Source organism: Myotis daubentonii, chromosome 12 (assembly GCF_963259705.1).
Source record: "Myotis daubentonii chromosome 12, mMyoDau2.1, whole genome shotgun sequence".
Classification (NCBI taxonomy): domain Eukaryota; kingdom Metazoa; phylum Chordata; class Mammalia; order Chiroptera; family Vespertilionidae; genus Myotis; species Myotis daubentonii.
The window spans coordinates 26,720,604-26,740,063 of record NC_081851.1 but is presented as its reverse complement, the minus strand read 5'-3'; the positions used below and the strand labels follow the sequence as shown (position 1 = coordinate 26,740,063).

General features: G+C 45.6%; 1 protein-coding gene across 1 annotated transcript in view; it reads left to right on the top strand.

Annotated features, from left to right (window-relative positions):
- DNAH6 (dynein axonemal heavy chain 6) overlaps window positions 1-19,460 on the top strand; it is a 235,511-nt gene that overhangs the window by 170,737 nt on the left and 45,314 nt on the right. Inside the window, exons 55-60 of the mRNA XM_059659291.1 lie at window positions 273-398; window positions 3,611-3,775; window positions 6,264-6,331; window positions 7,460-7,640; window positions 11,227-11,406; window positions 15,461-15,694. Coding sequence (XP_059515274.1) covers window positions 273-398; window positions 3,611-3,775; window positions 6,264-6,331; window positions 7,460-7,640; window positions 11,227-11,406; window positions 15,461-15,694 — 954 coding nt within the window. The remainder of the gene's footprint in view (window positions 1-272; window positions 399-3,610; window positions 3,776-6,263; window positions 6,332-7,459; window positions 7,641-11,226; window positions 11,407-15,460; window positions 15,695-19,460) is intronic.

Genomic DNA, 19,460 nt, shown 5'->3' with positions numbered 1-19,460 from the left:
CCGCTACCTGACTCCTAACCCCCTGGCTCAGATTGTACTCCACGGGGTTTGGAAAAGGAGCCGTTGTGAAGGCAGAGAGATGGGCTGGAACAGCACAATGTGTTTTTATTTGTGAGGGAGTGGTGGTGCTATTTTTTTATGTTATCATTTTTACCTTTCAAACCTGTTTCTTGATTGAACAAATTTTCTTAACTTGACTTTTAAGAGCTTTCACCTTCTAGCCATTCATAAAGCTCTACAGCAAATGTCCTGCTCTGTGCTTTCTCGCCCAGGCCAACCGCTGGATAAGGAACAAGGAAATGAAAAGTGGCTTAAAGGTCATTAAACTCACGGATAGTAATTTCTTACGCACGCTCGAAAATTCCATCCGGCTCGGTTTGCCTGTCTTACTGGAAGAGGTTTGCTTTTCACGCTCCTTTTCTCCCGCTAGTCCCCGACTGCCAGGTTATATCTGGCACCCTACGCGCGCCCCATCTGCATCACGCCGAAGACACCAGGCAGGTCCACATTCAAGTTAGTCAAACTGATTGCTTTGCTTCTTGGACGATACACTCGCACAGAGGGAGCAAGCTGTTCACTGAGGAAAATCCCCTGTTTGCAGACAGGGTTCTGGTGTTAAGTGGGATGGGCTCTGCTTTGGGACATGGCTGATTCTCAGGCCTCCTTGTGGCCCCTGGTGGTTAGCTGCCCCGAAAATTCAATGTAGTGGTGCCATCAGGAACTGTCCACACACACTTGTGATCTGAAGCCAGTAAATCAGTCCAGGGGGTAGAAACATCACTTTCTGCTTAGATGTAAGGACAGACATAGATTAAGTGATGTGATAAGAATGAGCTTCTGTGTTCTTGTTTTTTAAAGGATATTTGTTGAGCCCAAGTGCTCCATTTCTTCGGAAACACTCTAAGAATGGAAGTTTTCGACATTGTTCACTCATTCAACACACGTTATTTGCAAATCAATGGCAAACAGTGCAGGGGAGTGAGATAGGGCAGCGGCCTGGGGACTGAGTGGGGAGGATTGGCGTCCCCAGGCCTCAATAGTTTACAATCTAGCTGGGGACAAAGAGTAAAACAGAGAAAAGAGAGAGGCAATGAGAGAAGGGGAGGAAGAGAACTTGTGATAAGGGCTCTGCAGGGGCAAGCCCAGTGCTCACATAGCCATTAAGGGGAGGGGAGAAATAGGAAATGAAGCTTCCATGTGTGGCCTGTGGCCTTGACCAGCACAGGGAAGTGCTGTAATGGATCCCGGGTCCTCATTCAAACCCTGACATTACAGGAGAGGGTAAGGTCTCTCCAAATCTGATGGGACACAGCTATGTTAGCCTCATCCTGGATTCCTAAACCCTGGTTTACTTCATAACACAGGAGGTCCTGAGGGAATTCCTTCTCTCACAGCAGCAGCGGAAAGAGGACTTTCTGCAATGTGCTGCCCTGGACAGCAGGGGGGCCAGGGGGCGCCAAGGTCAGGTTTGTCTATAGCTGAGTGCTCAGGCCCCAGCCAGGAATGGGACGGCCGCGCCTGCCTTCGGTGATGTGGAGTCAGCAGTAGCATTACACACCTGGTTTCATTTGGCTGTTTTAGGCATTGATGGGGGATATTTTTAAACTTTGTCTCCACCCATTCATGGTGTGAAATTGAGTTAGTCGATCTCAATCAGCACGTTTTTAATGAAATAGAACATAATTTAAAAGTACAAAAGTGTATCATGAGTAGTAAGGGAAATTTTCTCTCACAAACTTTTGTTTTAAGAGTTTCCATGCTTGGGTACCATGCCACAGTGTGATAAGTTTGTTAACTATTGATTACAATCAAATGTTGACAGCTCCTGGGCCATGGGCCCCCACCGCGTGGATGCTGACAACCAAGTTTGTCATGGGGTCTGTTGGCAATGTCTGCACGTTCAAGTGCTTACCAATAATCAGATTTGCTTTGGGGTCGGGGGGAGGGGGGAGATAACTGTCTTATATAAGAGAAGTGCACAAATTTTTTTTCTGAAAAGAGCCAGATATTTTTGTTTTCAGGCCACATGCAGTCTCTGTACAAACATTCTCTGAACAAATATTCTTCTTTGTTTTGCTTTGGTTTGGAGGTTTTGTTTGTTTCTTTTACCACCTTTTAAAAGGGTAAACGCCATCCTTAGCTCCAGAGTTTTACAGAAACAGGCCGCAGAGGCCAGATTTGGACAGCAAGCTGCGGGCTGACCACTCATGACTGGGAACAGCTGTGAAAGTGGACAGGAACTTTGTGTCTGGGGCCTCTTGGAGGACTACCCTGCAGGGACTCACCTTTCTCAGCTTCTTCCTCCTGGGGATGAGCAATATGTTGCCCTCACCTGCTCTTATTTCCCTAGACCAGTGGTCGGCAAACTCATTAGTCAACAGAGCCAAATATCAACAGTACTTCTTCAAAATAGACTCGCCCAGGCCGAAAACCAACTTCTGCGCATGGGCCACAAAGTTTCAATCGCACTGTACGTGCACGCCCGCACGTGGTATTTTGTGGAAGAGCCACACTCAAGGGGCCAAAGAGCCGCTTGTGGCTCGTGAGCCCAAGTTTGCCGACCACTGAGACTATTGATAAAGCAATCACTGGAAAATGGACAGTTAGAGGTAGTGAGCAGATAGTGTGATATGTCCATATGATCACTAAAAGACTGTTTGTTCAAAGTAAATGTTGAGGCCTAAGGAATTTGGAGAAGTTGATGTCATCCATGTATGTGTGTGTGTTGGGGGGTAGGGGGCTGAGGTACCAAATTACTTTATTTGAAGAAATGGTACAAATGAAAGGACATAAGTGGATGATTTGGTACAAGTTACCTAAAAGGTAAAGGTAACTCCAACATGCACGTTCTGCTGACCAGGATGGTCACCCCCGTGGCTCTGGGAAGCAGCGTAAGGCTTAGCTCTCATCACTGTCTCTCAGGCTGTGCTGTCAGAGAGATTCTGGGGACCCATCTCTTGCACAAGTTGGTTATGAGGCCACCCAATTCTTTGATGGATTTCACCTGCTCATTCAGGTCATGAGTCTCAATGAAGTCACACAAATGGGGGTCACTTCTGTCACTGGCCAGTTTGTGCAAGTCCAGTAGTGACTGAGCCACACTTTTCTCCCAGTGTAACGCACAGTCCGGTGCGCTCAGCTCCTTCTCCCAATTGTCAGGTTTGGTTTCTTGACATCCTGAAGGAAGATTCGGCCACCTGGTTGGTTCTGCAGCTTCATTGGTTTCTCAGCATGCTCCCTCTCTTCATAGCTTGGTGAAGAAAAGATTTGGCAAAGTTCTTCAAAGCCAGATCATGGCGGTCAAAGTACTAAGACGTAGGAAGCCTGGAGCTCCAGGTTGATGTGGCAGTTAATGGCAGCCTGGGAGTCCTGGTGGTAGTTCAGGCTGCGCAGAACTGGGGTGTGGGGGCGGGGGGGGGGGGCCTTGGGGCATCCAAGGGCATGTAAGGAGGGGGCGGGTGGCTGGATTTGAGCAGCTGGCTGGGATGAGGGACGAGCACCAGGTTCAGTGTTGAAGCAGGAAACCTTGCCAACTCTCCGTGGAGACTAATGTCACCCATTAAGTAATGTTTCACTTAACTTTTTCTGTATTTTTGTTTTAATTTTTAAGCTTAAAGAAACCTTGGATCCAGCTCTAGAACCCATTCTTTTGAAACAGATCTTCATAAGTGGTGGACGACTGCTCATTCACCTTGGAGACTCAGATATTGATTATGACAAAAACTTTAGGTTTTATATGACAACCAAATTGCCAAATCCCCACTACCTGCCTGAGGTATGAGCTGTGGGTCTGGAATTCCTAGCCTGAATGGATTACTAAGGTGTGACAGGTCTCTGACATCTGGTGGGTTCTCACCTGAGGGGACCAAGTCTTCCCCAGCTCCCTGTCCCCTCTCCAAGCCCCCCGCTTCCTTCCATCACCCTCCACTCTTGCTTCTCTTCTGAGTCCTGATTCTGAGTCCAGTCACCCTTCTACTGGCCTTGTAGGTGGGACTCCAATCCTCCCCACTTGGTCCCCAGGCCACTGCCCACCTCACTCCCCTATGCACCTCTTCAGCTCTCTCACCTTCTCCCTCATGGTCCATAGCTGCTCCTCACATCACAGGGGAGTGATCATTCCTCCCCCCCTTCGGCACAAGACCATCTATGCCCTCTTATTGTGGCTGATACATGACTCAGAGTTTAGTTGAGAGTTTATGGAAGGGGCGCTGTCCATATTTAAGTGTGCAGATACCCTCGGCATACAGCCCCAAACAAGGAAAACTCTGCTGACCGGCAACATCAGAGAATCATGATTCCAATGCCCAGTGTCTGTACTTGGGGTCCTGGGCGAGGAGTCATTTTGTCCCCTTCCTCATGCTTTTAGACTAGTTGAGGGAGCTGTGTGAATTCCTCTTCCATCACATGTCCCCGCACCGCAGTAGGATCCAGAACCTCTACTCTTGTGCTGCAGAGCCCACAGCAGTCGCCACAGCAATAAAGACAGCGGGGACTCCTCCCTTCCTTCCCGGGAGTGGCTCTGAGGAGCTCTCCACGCCCCGACCCTACCCCTTCCACCACTGCCCAACTCTGCTGCCAGAGCTCCAGGCACAGCTGCACACCCAGCAGGGCCTTCCATCCCAGCAGGTCTCCGCTTCTCTAATGGGGCTGGGACAGTTAGGGAAGGGACTTGACTACTCAACACACACACACACACTCACACACACACACACACACACACACAATTTTTTAAAGTATTTTTATTGATTTCAGAGAGGAAGGGAGAGGGGAGAGAGATAGAAACATCAATGATGAGAGCCAATCATTAATCGGCTGCCTTCTGCATGCCCCCTTCCGCCCCCCCACCCCCACCCCGCCCCTGCCCCAGGAATTGAGCCCACAACTCTGGCATGTGTCCTGACCAGGAATCAAACCATGACCTCCTGGTTCATAGATCAATGCTCAGCCACAGAGCCACACTGGCTGGGACACACACACACACACACACACACACACACACACACAATTTTTAAAATATCTTTAAGTATACCCTTTTATATAGCGTCATTTTCGTTTCAGTTACTGACTTCATAGATGTGTTCAGGTTGAATAAAACTGACACACTTCTTATATAAGATAAGGGACATGCCATTAAAAACCTAGGTCAAGGTTTTCTGTGTCAACTCCTGCCAGAGTGCATGACTGAAGTGCCATTTTAGAATTTAGAAAAGTGATCAACTGACAACCTTCGATTTCTCACTTACTTAACTTTTGAGAGGGAGCATTGCATACCCAAACCCAGCTCTGTGACTGTGGGTGAATTAGTCTATTTCTTGGGTGTTCAAGTCCATCCACTATAAGGTAGAGACAATGCCTACCTCAAGAATTCGTTATGCAGATTAAATAAGAATAACATGTAAAATACATTACATGCAAACACCTACTCTTATTACATTTATTGCTATAATATTCTGACGACATTATTTAAATAAGTTAACACCTGTTACTTAAATAATGTCAGAATATTATAGCAATTTTTCATTAAAATGTTATGATGAGACAAAATATGTAAAGCTCGATTTATTATCAATAATATCTTGTCTTTAACTAGGACAAACTATGTGCAAGTTACTGTAACTAAGGGATTTTACTACCTCAATTGGCCCCCACAAATACCTCATGAGTTGGTATCATCCCAATTTTCAAATATCAGGAACTGAAAGCTCAGCAGGAGTGAATGGCTCATACATGTACTAAAGGGTGCACCTGAAATCTAACCCCAAGCAATTGATTCTATGACCCTGCTTCTTTTCAACCCTTTGCTGGTTCACCTATAACTGTGGCATTTGAGGAACTAGACCAGTGATGGTGAACCTTTTGAGCTCGGCGTGTCAGCATTTTGAAAAACCCTAACTTAACTCTGGTGCCGTGTCACATATAGAAATTTTTTGATATTTGCAACCATAGTAAAACAAAGATTTATATTTTTGATATTTATTTTCTATATTTAAATGCCATTTAACAAAGAAAAATCAACCAAAAAAACGAGTTCGCGTGTCACCTCTGACAGGCATGTCATAGGTTCGCCATCACTGAACTAGACTATCACTCATACTGGCAGGGAGAATCATAAGAAGATTTTATAAGACAGGATGTTTGGTGTGTGTGCGGGTGGATGAGTACGTTCAGTGGGTAATAGCGAGCAATGTTCTAATGAAGAGTGCACTTCTCGTTTGCTCAGTATGAACTTAAGCATTTGAATGGACTCCATGCTCCTTTTCTAGGTGTGCATTAAAGTTACCATCATCAATTTCACTGTGACCAAATCAGGTCTGGAGGACCAGTTGTTAAGGTAATAAAAAAGGGGTCGGGGGGAGTTCCTAATATTTTGTTTAGAAATTTTGACAAAAGAAAAATTTTAATGTATTAAAAAAAAAACATCACTCATAAACCCTCAACCACAAAGATAACAGTAAATGGCCAAGTTCTTTTCCTCTCTTCATTCTTGGCCATGGTTTGGGCCAGGCCTGCAGCCCCGCCTGGCTCTTCCCCTTCACTGGGATTCCGATCTTGGGCAAGTAAATGAAGTCAGTCGTCCTATGGTTTCTAGAGACTCATCACTCCACACTGAAAAGGCACTACTGCTCTCAAATATATTTCTCCTGTCTTTCTTAACTCTAGTTATTTTCTTAGTGCATTTATTATTACCTACATTTGTCTACCTCAAAAAAAATGCCCTCCCTTGGTATACTTTGTATGTGATTAAATCTCCATTCCCCAAAAATGAGATTATGGATTATTTATATTAACCATCGGAATTAGCCAAGAAGTTTAGAAGGCAAAATATTTTAAATATTTACTAAAATAACAACATTGATGTTAGTTAAAAACTGTGTGTGTATATTGATTAACTTCAAAGGAAAATATAATTTAGACCCATATTCAAAATAAATATAATCCTTTATATTCGAGTCAAGATTATCCTGATATTCTCCCGTTATCACTAATGAGTTTAAGACTCATTTTCCTTGTTTACTTTAGGAATCTATCCTGCCAGCTACTAACTTGCTTGAATTCTGCTAGGCTCACCCCTTTCCAGACAAAGGGTATCTCACCACAGTCCATGGCCATGTTCTAAGGACGCGGCTGAACATTTTGCACATCAGTCCCATGAGGAGCTGAGCTCAGCTGTGTCGCTCAGCTGTCGCATGTGAGACTGCCTGGGCTGAGAGGCAGAAGTGCCAACAAGAGCAGGGGAATGTTGAGGCTCAGTCCAGGGGTGTTGAATCCCTGGGCTGCACTTTATACGATTCTAAAAAAATTCTATAAACAAGTGGATTTGCAGTGATGATTTCTTATGGTCTTCGTGTAATAATTTTTTAAGTTTCTGAATTCAGCATGTGCATAACAAATAAACAAGGACCAACTTACTTTAGGGTTCTGACAAAGTCACAATATAGTATTCAAACTTTGGTTCTAGTGACGTGGTGCGCCTTGAGAAACCCGAGTTGGAAGAACAAAGAATCAAGCTCATTGTGAGGATCAACACTGATAAAAACCAGCTAAAAACGATTGAAGATAAAATCTTGAAAATGCTCTTTACGTCTGAAGGTAATATTCTGGACAATGAGGAACTTATTGAGACACTCCAGGATTCAAAGGCAAGTAAGATCTTTTTAGTATTTATAAAAAGTGTGTTACTCCAGAAGTTATAGCTACAGCAAAGCCTTGCACAGCAACAATGCCATGCACATCTGGGCTTCCAGGGCTCACTTACGAGTATACTTGTCTGGCACCAACCAAAGGAAGAGAGGATAAATTATAGGCAATGGCTCCTTTGGTCTGCATTTTTTAAAAATAAAACATGTAATGTAAAGAACTGGAACAAAATATAAGCTGAAAGGAATAACACATATATTCGTATTAATGTCGGCCCTCTGGGAAGTCTTCCAGTACTCCCAGCTGGAATTAATCTCTCCCTCCCTAGAACACCTATAGCCTCTTCTCTGCCCCTCTTTTATAGTACTTGTCCCTGTTTACCTTATGCCATAGGTACCTATCATATGTCTTATCTCTTTTGTTGGTGGTTCATTTCTATGTCATAAGAATCTGAACAGTTCATCTTGATATTCTTTCTCCAAGGGCTAAGCATAGTGCCTTGGATGTGTATGGCGCTCAGTAAACATGTATTAATAGTATGAGGAAGTTTTACATTACATGTATATCTTGCACTGAATTATTTCTCAGATTCAAATCATAATTTTAAAAGTATACTGGGAATACAAACTATAAAATTATTTTTAGCCACTCGTGAGAAACATAAAATAATTTACTAAAAAATACCTTGATGAGGAAATGATTTGTGCTCTGTATCCTATAGTCTCTTGGGACCTATCTCAGTACTGAAACAATAATAAACACATAATTGTGGGTCTTCCATTGCTTATTTCTCTTTGCTTGTTTGTTCATCAATCTCTTGGGGGGGGGGCGTGTTTTTGTGTGTGTGTTTTTGTTAATCCTCAGCTGAGGACATTTTTCTATTGATTTTTAGAGAGAGTGGAGGGGAGAGGGAAAGACAGAGGGAGAGAAACATTGCTGTGAGAGAGACACATCAATTGGATTGGTTGCTTCCAGCACACGCACCTACTGGGGCCCGGGATCAAGCCTGCAACCAAGTTACATACCCTTGACCTGAATATCGAACCCGTGACCCTTCAGTCCATGGACCAGTGTTCTATCCAATGAGTCAACTGGCTAAGGCTGTTCATCAATCTCTTTATCCTCTTTTCATTCATTCTTCCTTGGGTTTTTCATTTCTGGAAGTTGGTTGTTAATCCATTTATTTTCTTATCAAAGTTTTACATGCAAATTGTTTAAAGAACAAAATATTTCTACAAGGTTTGTTATGAAAAAATAGCATTTCCTGCCTTCTCTTGCCCCCCACCCCAAACACACACACACACCTATGACTCCCCTTCATAGACAACTGCTTTCATCTCTTTTTCGTTTGGGTTACTTGGGTTTTAATATCTTTCTCTAAATAATAGACTCATATTGCTACTTCCTGAGGTTTCTCTTTTATACATTAACTGTTAACTTTCTCTCTCTCTCTCTCTCTCTCTCTCTCTCTCTCTCTCTCACACACACACACACACACACACACACACACACACACACACACACATGCCCTTCCCATCTCCCACCTCCCACATGCCCTTCCCATCTCCCACCTGACGGTAGTTAAACACTCAGTGTCCACATTGCCTGGAAGTGTGAAGATCTGGCTGCAGGTATTTGGAGACTGAGAAGAGAAGAGCTCAGATCTTAGCACCCAGCATCTGTACATTCACCTAATCCCTCTGTTCTCAGTATGGTCTCTCAAACTGGCCATCAATTAACTGTGCCTGATTTCCTTCCCTCAAAAAAAGAAAAAAATCCCCTCTTTAAATTTCCTCGGGGGTGAAACCTCTGTTTTACAGCGAGGGCTGGGCAGGACCTATCCCCCAGCTGCGTGGTGTGGGGAGGTGGCCTGGGAGTCTCTCCCCCACTTCCAATTCTAGGCCCTTCCCAGGACCAGTGGTGCTGAGCCTTTGTTGGGGGAGGGGGAGGGGTAGTTCTGTTTTGGAAATTGGTGAGTTCTGGGCTCTCTCCTTTGCCAGTTTAGGAATCCCTTTCCCTGGGTCTGCTGAGTCATTGCCACTCTCCGTGTCTGCTTTCCGGTCCTCAAAACCGTATTGGTATTTCCTCTTCCATTCCTCCTGTCCCCTCAGGTTCTGAAAGGGGACAATACAGGAAGACTTTGAGCGTTTGATTCCTGGATATAACTCCCTTTCCTGGTGGCCCTGGGTGGATAGTCTAGACTTAGACCCCAGCCACCTGTGGCTATTGAGCACTTGAATGTGGCTAGTCTGCACTAAGGTGTGTTGTTAGTGTAAAATACACACCAGAATTCAAAGACTTAGTTTAAAAATGTAAAAAAAAAATCTCAATAATTTTTATATGAGTTAATGTCTTTATAGCCAGCATATATTGGATTGTAGTGGGTTAAATAAAATGTCATGCTAAAGATCATTTTACTCGTAATAAACTTTAGGAAAGCTAGAATTACATATGTGGTTCACATTCTATTTCTATCCGGTAGTGAGGGGCTAGGGCAGAAGCCTGAGGTCCCCGTAGCTCTCCCTTCAGTGTAGCAAATACTGAGCAGCAGTCCCCAGGGGGGTTGTTCATGGTCCCCACCCTGGACCTTTGACTTTCTAGGACAAAGGATCTCCCCACTCAGGGACATCCACAGCTGGAAAAAAAAGTGGAGGGGCCGGGAGGAGGACGGGGCCAGCCAGCAACACAGAGAGACTGAGGGAGACAGAGAAGGGACTCTTGGAAAGCCCACGTGCTGAAAGGTTCCCCCGGGCCACAACCTAAAAAACGGAAAACTAAGAGAACAGCTAAGACATTGCAAATGGCTCCAATTTAACCCTTCACAGGCAGCAGCTTCCATCCCCAGATTACCTGGGGACTCTAGGGAAAGACAGGGGAAAATATTAGTCTTCCTGATTGTTCTGGGGTGGGATGTGGTACCAGTACCACTTCCTTCTAGCCCAGCGGTTCTCGACCTGTGGGTCGCGACCCCTTTGGGTGTCGAACGACCCTTTCACAGGGGTCGCCTAAGACCATCGGAAAACACATATATAATTACATATTGTTTTTGTGATTAATCACTATGCTTTAATTATGTTCAATTTGTAACAATGAAATTGGGGGTCACCACAACATGAGGAACTGTATTAAAGGGTCGCGGCATTAGGAAGGTTGAGAACCACTGCTCTAGCCATCTCTGCTCACCTCTTTTGGGCCAAAAGATAAGGGTGTCCCTTTCCCGTTCATGATGTGAACCTGGGTCATTTTAGGAGCAATTGAGAGTGCTGTGTTAGTGTTCCTGTTTCAGAAGTAATTCTGATTTGAGTCTCAGCGAGGTACTGCTCCAGTTTTTGGGGGGCTATTTGTATTGCCTGTTCCCATTGGCCCATTCCTAACTCTAGGAGGCAAGAGGTTGGCTCAGTCAGTAGGAGGCCGCTGAGTCCTCAGACTCAGTCATTCTACCTGGGGACCCCCTTATTATAATCACTAATTCATCATACCCTTCTTTCTTTCCCACACATGACGGGGTATATTCCCCAAATCCCACCTTTTTAAAAAACAAAAACAACAAAACAGACTCTTAAGAACGTGTTTTCTATGTTCATTCAGATCACTTCTGGTGCCATTAAAAGCAGGCTGAAGGAAGCGGAGTCCACTGAAGTGATGATAAACGTTGCCCGAGAGAAGTATCGGCCGGTCGCCACCCAAGGCTCCGTCATGTACTTCGTGATTGCGAGCCTCTCCGAAATAGACCCCATGTATCAGTACTCCTTAAAATATTTCAAACAGGTGAGTGTGGCGCTGCTGCTAGTGAAAGTGATCTCCTTGGGTTTCCTTGAAACCCCGTGGAGTTTCTTCTTGACTGGGACAATCAGGGGTCCAGCTATGGGGTGAAGTCCTCCATGAGTCTGGGGTCAGAGGCCAGCTGCCTGAAGACTCGAGTTCCCAGTGTGCTCAGAACAGTCTGAGGAGGAAGGAAAAAAAGCTTTCTCTTGGCTTCCTCCACTCAATAGCTTGCTTGTTTCCCTTTTTGCCTGCCTTTCTTCTCTCTCTCTCTCTCTCTCTCCTGTTAATCCTCAACTAAGAATACTTTTCCATTGATTTTTAGAGAGAGTGGAAGGGAGGGTAAGAGAGAGAGAGAAATAATGATGTGAGAGAGACACATTAATTGGTTGCCTCCCGTATACCCACAACTGGGGTCTGGGAGCAAGCCTGCAACCGAGGTACGTGCCCTTGACCAGAATCGCGCCCCAGAACCCTTTAGTCCATGGGCTGATGGTCTTTCCACTGAGCCAGACCGGCCAGGGCTTTTTCTCTTGTACGAGTCCCAGCTCCATGCTATTTCTTTATATTTTCTCTGCAGTATGTCAGCTTCCTCTCCGCTGTTAGAGTTTTTCATGTCATATCTCAAGTCTCCGCCAGCACTTAAGTGAATTACTTGGTCTGTGTCTTTTTCCCAGGGCTTTTATACAACTGCCTCTTCTCCCCCTGGCTTTCATTTCGAGGAGCTTTCCTTTGTTCCTTTCCCAGTCTCACTGTTTCACTGTAAGACTTTCTTATTCTGTGTATGGTCCCCCCACTTCATGTCATATTCACAGGTCAGTTTTATCTGGTGTCTTGTAAGTAGGATTATTTTCAGCCCTCATTCCACATCTCCCCAAAGCAAACTCAGTGTCACAAATCTTTGACAAGCGATGTCAATTCACCTGACGATTTCCTGGGGGGAGAGAGTTTGCATCACTCACTACACAGCAAAACTCGGCAAGCACCCCCACTGGTCCCTCTGGTCACCCCCGGAGGTTCTCTCAGCTGCCAGTGGCCTCTTCCTCAGCCCACCATCTACCAGCTCCTACCCCCTCTCATCTACATTGTTGCCTTCTCTATACACAGCAGCTGAGCTTACTTTCACTTCTCTCATCACCTGTGCTCATACCCATAACACACCTCAGCCGACAAAGGCCTCTCCACGTATGCCACTCGCAGTAGGAAACGGTGGAGAGCTGTGGCTATGCCGTGTGTCCCTGCAGCACACTGCTTCCTGTCACCGGCCTGATTCCTTTAGGCAGGGCTGGCCCTCACACTGAAAGCCAGGCCAGCCTCTGCCCAGTGGTTTCAAAACACTGCTCCACATCCCTGGGGTCCGAAATGGATTTCCACAGATACTTCCCGTCAAACACAGTTCTCACTCTGACGCCAACCTGGGCCTGTTCTACCCTTCGAGCCACACTTCCCCGCACTCCGCAGCAGCAGCAGCCGAATCGGTCATTCACGTTCCCCAGACTGTTGATCGCACCCCCTCCGTTCAGAACTCCCGCCCTCCCAGCTCAGATGCCACCTGCTCCAGTGAACCCTGTTTCGGGGGCTGCCGCTGTCTGGAGGCTCGAGTAGGCCAGACGTACACATGGGCTCACTCCCGTGGCTGGGCAGTCGGCAGTGGCCCGCATTGGCCTCGCCCTGTGGCTTGGGCTTCTCACAACACAGCCACTGGGCTCCGAGGGGGCACCTCCCCAAAGCAAATGTCCTAAGAACCAAGGCAAAAGCTTCAAGGTTTCTTCAGGCCCAGCCTTGGATGTCATGCCTCATCGCTTCTGCTGCCCGTCCTTGGTCAGTTGAGTCCAGGCCAGCCCAGATTCAAGAGGACGGGATTGAGACTCCATTAGACTCCATTCCTCAGTGGGAGGAGCAGCAAACAATTTGTGTCCGTCTTGCATCCAACACATTTGCTCTGCCTATTATGAGTTAAAACAGGATGTCTAGAGGAAAAACCGGGCTTGGCCTAGGCCAGTGATGGCGAACCTTTTGAGCTCAGCATGTCAGCATTTTGAAAAACCCTAACTTAACTCTGGTGCCGTGTCACATATAGAAATCTTTTGATATTTGCAACCATAGTAAAACAAAGATTTATATTTTTGATATTTATTTTATACTAGGGGCCCGGTGCACGAAATTCGTGCACTGGGTGTGTGTGGGGGGGAGTGTCCCTCAGCCCAGCCTGCCCCCTCTCACATACTGGGAGCCCTCAGGCGTTGACCCCCATCACCCTCCAATCGCAGGATCGGCCCCTTGCCCAGGCCTGACGCCTCTGGCCTAGGCGTCCGGCCCGGGCAGCGGGGACCCACAGCTGCAGCGGCCCCACGATCGTGGGCTTCGCTTTAGGCCCAGGCAAGGGACCCCTAGCTCCTGGGACTGCCAGCTTCGACCGTGCCCAGCTCCCATCGCTGGCTCCACCCCTACTTCCTGCTATCACTGGCCAGGGCGGAAAAGGCACCTGATTCTCTGATCATGGCTCTGATCATGCCCTGCCCCCCATCTCTTAGCTCCCCCCTGGGTTTCCGATCACTGTCAGTGGCAGGGGGCTTCTTCCTGCTTTCCCTTTCGCCTCCCTGCATTGTGCCTACATATGCAAATTAACCGCCATCTTGTTGGCAGTTAACTGCCAATCTTAGTTGGCAGTTAATTTGCATATAGCCCTGAGTAGCCAATGAAAAAGGTAGCTCGTACGCCAATTACCATTTTTCTCTTTTATTAGTGTTGATATTTAAATGCCATGTAACAAAGAAAAATCAACCAAAAAAATGAGTTCACGTGTCACCTCTGACACGCGTGTCATAGGTTCGCCATCACTGGCCTAGGCCCTAGGCCCTAGGGTCATAAAAAATTGTTTGAAGACCACAGTGGTGTGTTTATGGAGGGATGTGAACAGACTCTTATTCATGAAACACTGACGAAGCATTCTGTGGGCCCCAGCACCCTAGGGGAAGACGGGGATGGGTGAGGCTGCAGTCAGACTCCAGCAGGCGAGAGCAGCCTGCCACCCGAGGCCAAAGCCGATCACTTCGCACCGTTGTCCCTTGTGCTGTGGATCTTTTGAGATGGAACCCACACACCCTTCTAGTCCCTCATGAGACTCTCCCAGTCTCTGCTGCAATGCCCCCTCCTCCGTGACTTCCAGCCCAGCCCACGGGCATGGTTCAGGCTCTGCTCAAGCTCTCTTACTCAGCGTGGGGCCCTCAGGAATGTTTAGCTCTTCCTCGCATGCTACTCGTAGGTTGCAGGAAACGGCCCTCCCATGCCTTCGCCCTCCATGCCGCCATCCCTGCTGCCTTCCCGGTGGCCTTGCAATGTGGGGCACCTCCAGGTGGGAAATAGGTGGGAAGGAAGTCTCCTTTAAAACTGGGTCCTCTTAAATGTCAAAGAAAATGCCAGCACACTCTTTCCACTCCCTAAGACAGGGGTCCTCAAACTTTTTAAACGGGGGGCCAGTTCACTGTCCCTCAGACCGTTGGAGGGCCGGACTATAGCTTAAAAAAAAACTATGAACAAATTCCTATGCACACTGCACATATCTTATTTTGAAGTAAAAAAAAACCAAAACGGCAACAAATACAATATTTGTATTTGCATGTGGCCCGCGGGCCATAGTTTGAGGACCCCTGCCCTAAGAATTGTCTTGGGGCAGGGCCAAGAGGGGCACGTGACCTGACGTGGCCCTCGCATCGCTCACCCCAAGAGGGTTATCAAATCTGACTTGAAGTCGTGGAAACCCTGGTTCTTCCGGCTCAACCCATTTCTCTGTGTCTTCTGTCTCTCATGGAGATGATGCCTTTGGGGGTTTGGCATTGGCCCGTTCCTGAAGAATGGGGAGGGAAGGCGGAATGCAGAAAATAAGTATCACATGCCAATGTGGGGGGAATTCTGGACTTTTTCATAGCACAGTGCCCACGCCTTATGCTGCTCTTTGTACACTGAATGTGAGGGAGGGGAGGCGAGGAGCAGAGATGTGCTTCTCCTCCTCAGAAATGGAGTGAAATCAGGGACGTTGACCGAGCCCTCTCTCCCACAGTTGTTCAATACAACAATTGAAACTTCTGAGAAGAGAGATAATCTGCAGGATCGCATGGACATACTCCTGGAGCAGACCCTCCTGACTGCATATGCCAATGTTTCGAGAGGACTCTTTGAACAACATAAACTCATCTACAGCTTCATGCTCTGCATTGAGATCATGCGTCAGCAAGGAAGCTTAACGGATGCCGAGTGGAATTTCTTTCTCCGAGGTTCTTCGGGATTAGAAAAGGTACCTGTTTCAAGTTCAGGTTGTAGATGTTACTCTATCTGGAGCCCACAAGCACCTCCCAAGGGTATCCATTTGGCCATGTGGCCTGGGGTGGGGCCGCTGGGGGTCCGGAGGCCCAGGCTCTAGCTTAGCTCTGGCCCTGGGTGATGGGACAGTTATCCTCTTTAAGTAGCAGTAGCCTCACCTACACAAAAGGGATGTTGGGAGTAACCAGGGAGTTAGAAGATGGGAATGTTTTTAACTATCTTAGCCCAGCCAGCGTGGCTCAGTGGTTGAGTGCCAACCTATGAGCCAGGAGGTTATGGCTCGATTCCTAGTCAAGGGCACATGCCTGGGCTGCAGGCTTGATCCCCAGTGTGAGGCATGCAATGATTCTCGCATTGATATTTCTATCTCTCTCGCCCCCTCCCTTCCTCTCTGAAGTCAATAAAAATATATTTTTAAAAAGTTGACCATTTTACAAATATGAAGAGTTAAAATGTAATAAAAGTTGTAATTCATAGATTTGATGATACTGTTGATGAAATCATGACCATCTGTTTCCTCCTGGATGCATCTTTCGTTATAAAGTATCGGAGTAATAGAACTTGTCACCTTCTGTAATACTGTAATACGAGTTCTGCTACGGTGTCCTTCTTCATGTTCATCCTTTTATCTAACTTGCTCCAGCCACTTAAGCTGGACTGACTCATCCACATACAACACACCTGGTGGCCCCTGAATTACGCCATCGCCTCCCCAACTCCTGCCTGCAACTCCATCCAGCCCCATTCTAAACTCTTGGCTCTGTTCTGCCACCATTGAGCCTTGCCCTTGGCCCCTGCAGACATGTTAATGGCCTCTGTTTGCCAGCATTTAGCCTGAGTGTATCCCTGGAAAGTTGGACTTTATGCTTTTATTTGACTCCCAGTGCCCTATGCTCCCAGGATAAGCCCGGGCAAGACCTTTCCACCAGGTGATCCTGCCCCCCCAACCCCCACCCATCTTGCATGCATAGACATTCTATCAATGCTATCTTGACTTCATAATCACAGTTAATACTTGCCAAGGGCTAGCTGTGGAAGTAGATCAACTCATTTATTACTCTCAGTATTCCTCTTATGTGAGTTCCTAATTTATCTCTAGTCTGCAAGTAAGATAATTAGGCACAGAGAGGTTGAATAACTTGTCACGATCCCATACTTAATAGGGGGTTGGAACCAGGATTTGGAGCCTCGCAGTCTGTAGAGCTTGCCCTGTTACCTACCACATATGCCAGTGTTTCCTCTGCTGCTGCCTGCTAGTTGGTCACTCAGCCAGGCCCTTCTGTCCTCACAACACTCCCGTCAGCCTTGTTTATAGTCTTCCCAAGACTTGGGGAACATCAAGAACTTGCCAAAGTCATATAACTGATGCGTGAACGAGTCTGATTCAAACCTGCGTCTAAATTCCCAAAGCCCATGTCCATTCCAGTACCACCTGTTTCTTCTCATGAGCAACATATTTCAAAAAGAAATTTAAGATATTTTAAATACCATCAAAGTCAAAACTTAAAGTTATCCAGAAATCATCTTCAGAAACTTCTCAAATGTTGTGGGTTTCTTTAAATTAACCTATCTTTTTCTTCCATCACAAGGAAGAAAAGATTTTGTTTTAGAAATGTGTTTGGGGATATCTTTTATCTAAGTTACTTTACTCACTTCGTTACTAGTATCTTAATACTTGTATTTTCCATTTTTATCATAAGTGCTTCATATCAATAGATTAATAAATCAATAGAATAAAAAAAAAGAGCCCTAGCTGGTTTGATGCTCAGTGAATAGAGCATCAGCCTATGGAGTGAAGGTCCCTGGGTTCGATTCCAGTCAAGGGCATATGCCCAGGTTGCAGGCTCGATCCCCAGTAGCGGGCATGCAGTAGGCAGCTGATGAATGATTCTCATCATTGATGTTTCTATCTCTCTCTCTCCTTCTCCCTTCCTCTCTAAAATCAATAAAAATATAATTTCAAAAAATAGAATAAAAAAGGAAATCCACATGATCATCTTAGTAGACGCAGAAAAAGCATTTGACAAAACCCAACAACCTTTTGTCATAAAAACACTCAAACTAGAAATAGAAGAGAACTTGCTCGACTAGATAAAGGATGTGTACAAAAACCCACAGCTAACATGACACTTCATGGTGAAAGCCTGGGTGCTTTCCCCCTGAGATCAGAAACAAGACAGGATGTCCTACTCTAATCACTCCTTTTTGACATTGTACTGGAGATTCTCCTCAGGTCAATTGGCAAGAAAATGAAATAAAGGGCATCCAGATTGGAAAAGAAATAAAACTATCTCCATTTGCAAATGACATGATTTTGTATATAGAAAACACTAAAGAACCTACTAAAAAAAACCTATTAGAATTAATAAACAAGTTCAGCAAGATGAACTTGTGCAAAGGTCTACAGGTAGAATAGATCTTCTGTGCAAAGGTCTACAGGTAGAATAGATCCCACACCATTTCTATTTCACTGTAGCTTATTACTTCTCTTAGGTAAATGGTTATTTTTAACATGCTATTAGAGTACAGAATCAATATACAAAACTAATTCATATTTCTTCTGTACACTTGGAATGAACAAGAATGAAAGTGAAATTGAGAAAACAATTCTACTTACAGTGGCATCAGAAAGAATAAAATACTTAGAAATAAATGTAACCAAGGAAGTTCAAAAACATACTCTGAAAACTATAAAACATGTTGAAAGGCATTAGAGGGCCTAAATAAATGGAGAAACATCCCACGTTCGTGGATTGGATACTTAATATTGTTAGGATGGCAATATCCCCAAATTGAGCTACAAATTCAATACAGTCCCTAACAGAACCCCAGCTGCCTTATTTGTAGAAATTGACAAGCTTATTCTAAAATTCATGTGGACTTGCAAAGGACCCTAACCCCAAAGCTTACTACAAAGCAGCAGTAATCAAGACAGTACATCTAGCATAAAGATAGGTATACAGATAAATTGAATCAAATTTGAGAATCCAGAAATAAAATCATACGATTGTGGTCAAGCAATTTTTGACAAGAGGCCAAGACAGTTTATTGGGAAAAGCTATCTTCCCAACAAATAGTGCTGGGACAACTGGATAGTCACATGCAAACCTGACATCACACCATATTTAACTTAAAATGGACCAAAAATCTAAATATAAGACCTACAATTCTTAATAGAAAACATAGGAGTAAATTCTCATGAACACAGATTTCTTTCTTTCTTTCTTTCTTTTAGTTAATCCTCACCTGCGGATATTTTTCTGTTTATTTTTAGAGAGAGTGGAGGGAAAGAGGGAGGAGAAGAGAGAGAGAGAAAGAGAAAGAGAGACATATGAGAGAGACACATTGATTGGTTGCTTCCCCCATGCACCCCAACTGAGGCTAGGGATCAAACCTGCAACCCAGGTACATGCCCTTGACTGGAAATCAAACCTGCGACCCTTTGGTGCGCAGGCTGATGCTCTAACCACTAAGCACACCAGCCTCAGGACCAGATATTTCACAATGGATCCTTAGATGTGTTACCAAAAGCATGAGCAACAAAGGAAAATAATAAAGTGGACTTCATCAAAAAGAAACATGTTTTTGCCCTGGCCGGTGTTGCTCAATGTTTGTAGCATCGGCCCACGCACTGAAGGATCACAGGTTCGATTCCCGGTCAAGGGCACATAGACCTGGGTTGCAGGTTTAATCCCCAGCCCTGGTAGGGGTGCACGTGGGAGGCAAACAATTAATGTGTC